The sequence below is a fragment of the Aplysia californica genome, unplaced genomic scaffold (genome assembly GCF_000002075.1).
Source record: "Aplysia californica isolate F4 #8 unplaced genomic scaffold, AplCal3.0 scaffold00100, whole genome shotgun sequence".
NCBI lineage: Eukaryota > Metazoa > Mollusca > Gastropoda > Aplysiida > Aplysiidae > Aplysia > Aplysia californica.
Genome location: NW_004797370.1, coordinates 906,383 through 907,517, shown reverse-complemented (window position 1 = coordinate 907,517; position 1,135 = coordinate 906,383). Strand labels below are relative to the sequence as shown.

General features: G+C 44.1%; 1 protein-coding gene across 1 annotated transcript in view; it reads left to right on the top strand.

The window, feature by feature from the left end:
* LOC101847713 (carbonic anhydrase-related protein 10-like) overlaps window positions 1-1,135 on the top strand; it is a 130,825-nt gene that overhangs the window by 52,239 nt on the left and 77,451 nt on the right. Inside the window, exon 2 of the mRNA XM_035968966.1 lies at window positions 708-898. Within this exon, the coding sequence (XP_035824859.1) occupies window positions 829-898 (70 nt within the window). The 5' untranslated portion in view covers window positions 708-828. The remainder of the gene's footprint in view (window positions 1-707; window positions 899-1,135) is intronic.

Sequence of the window (1,135 nt, the reverse complement as noted above, 5' to 3'; positions counted from 1 at the left end):
TGTGTGTGTGTGTGTGCTGTTGTCACCTCATTTCACCATCACTGTATACCCATCCTCTTACTCTTTTTCTTACTGTCTCTGTCTGCCTGCCTGTATTTCTGTCCCCCTTTCCCTGTCTGTCTGTCTGTCTGTCTGTCTGTCTTCTCTCTCTCTCTCCCTCACCCCTCACCTCGCCCTATGGAGCCGGCTATCCTCAAACAACAGGCTTCCTGAAGCTCTTATTATCTCAAACGCCCATCCCCTCCTCCTTAAACCCCACATATTACATGTTCTCCAAGATCTTCGCTCTGTTGTCAGTGTGTGTGTGTATGTGTGTGTGTGCGTGTGTGTGTGTGTGTGTGTGTGTGTGTGTGTGTGTGTGTATGTGTGTGCTTATTTTTCTACGAGTGAAGAGTCGAAGAAAAATGAAAAATAAAATATCATAGTATATGTCAACGCGTACAACTGTCTGTTTAAAAACAGTTTTAAAATGCCAAAGTTTGACCGAACTATACAGCAGATATGAAACGCGTATGGGCAAATGAACACACTTAATAAAATCAAGACTGAATAATTGACAAGTCACGAAAGAGGCCCATTACTGGTATCTAATTCCTACACACACTCCATCATGACTGAATAATTCATAAATTTTAGCATCCTCTCTGTTTAATAGATTTTCTCCCCACCGACTCCTCTCGTTCACCCACACCTTTTGTTCTTTCTAGATCTATTCGAGGCGTTCCCAGATTACCAGAAACCGTTTCCGGTTGGCTCACTCGGATTATCCAAACGCCATCAAGGCTGAGTGCGCATGACATCCAGCAAAGGGGAGTAACTCTCATCAAAATGGAGCACAGCAGACGATTCTTCCTGGCGGTTATCTTGGTGATCATTGCCGTTGCCCGGAATACGTCAGGTAAGCCTCATGTTTCTAATCTGGTCACGCAGAAAAATAACGAACGTATAAAACAATGACGTTTTCCTCGTTTGTGTGGCTTTAGTGAATGGGGTTAGACATGTGGAAGAATGTAACGCAACACCTTTGTTGTTATGGTGATGTCCTGCCCCTTTTTCTCTCATTTCGTCTTGTTTTTCGTACGGTTTAAGAGAGACAGAGCCAGAGACAGAGGCAGAGAGAGAGAGAGAGAGAGAG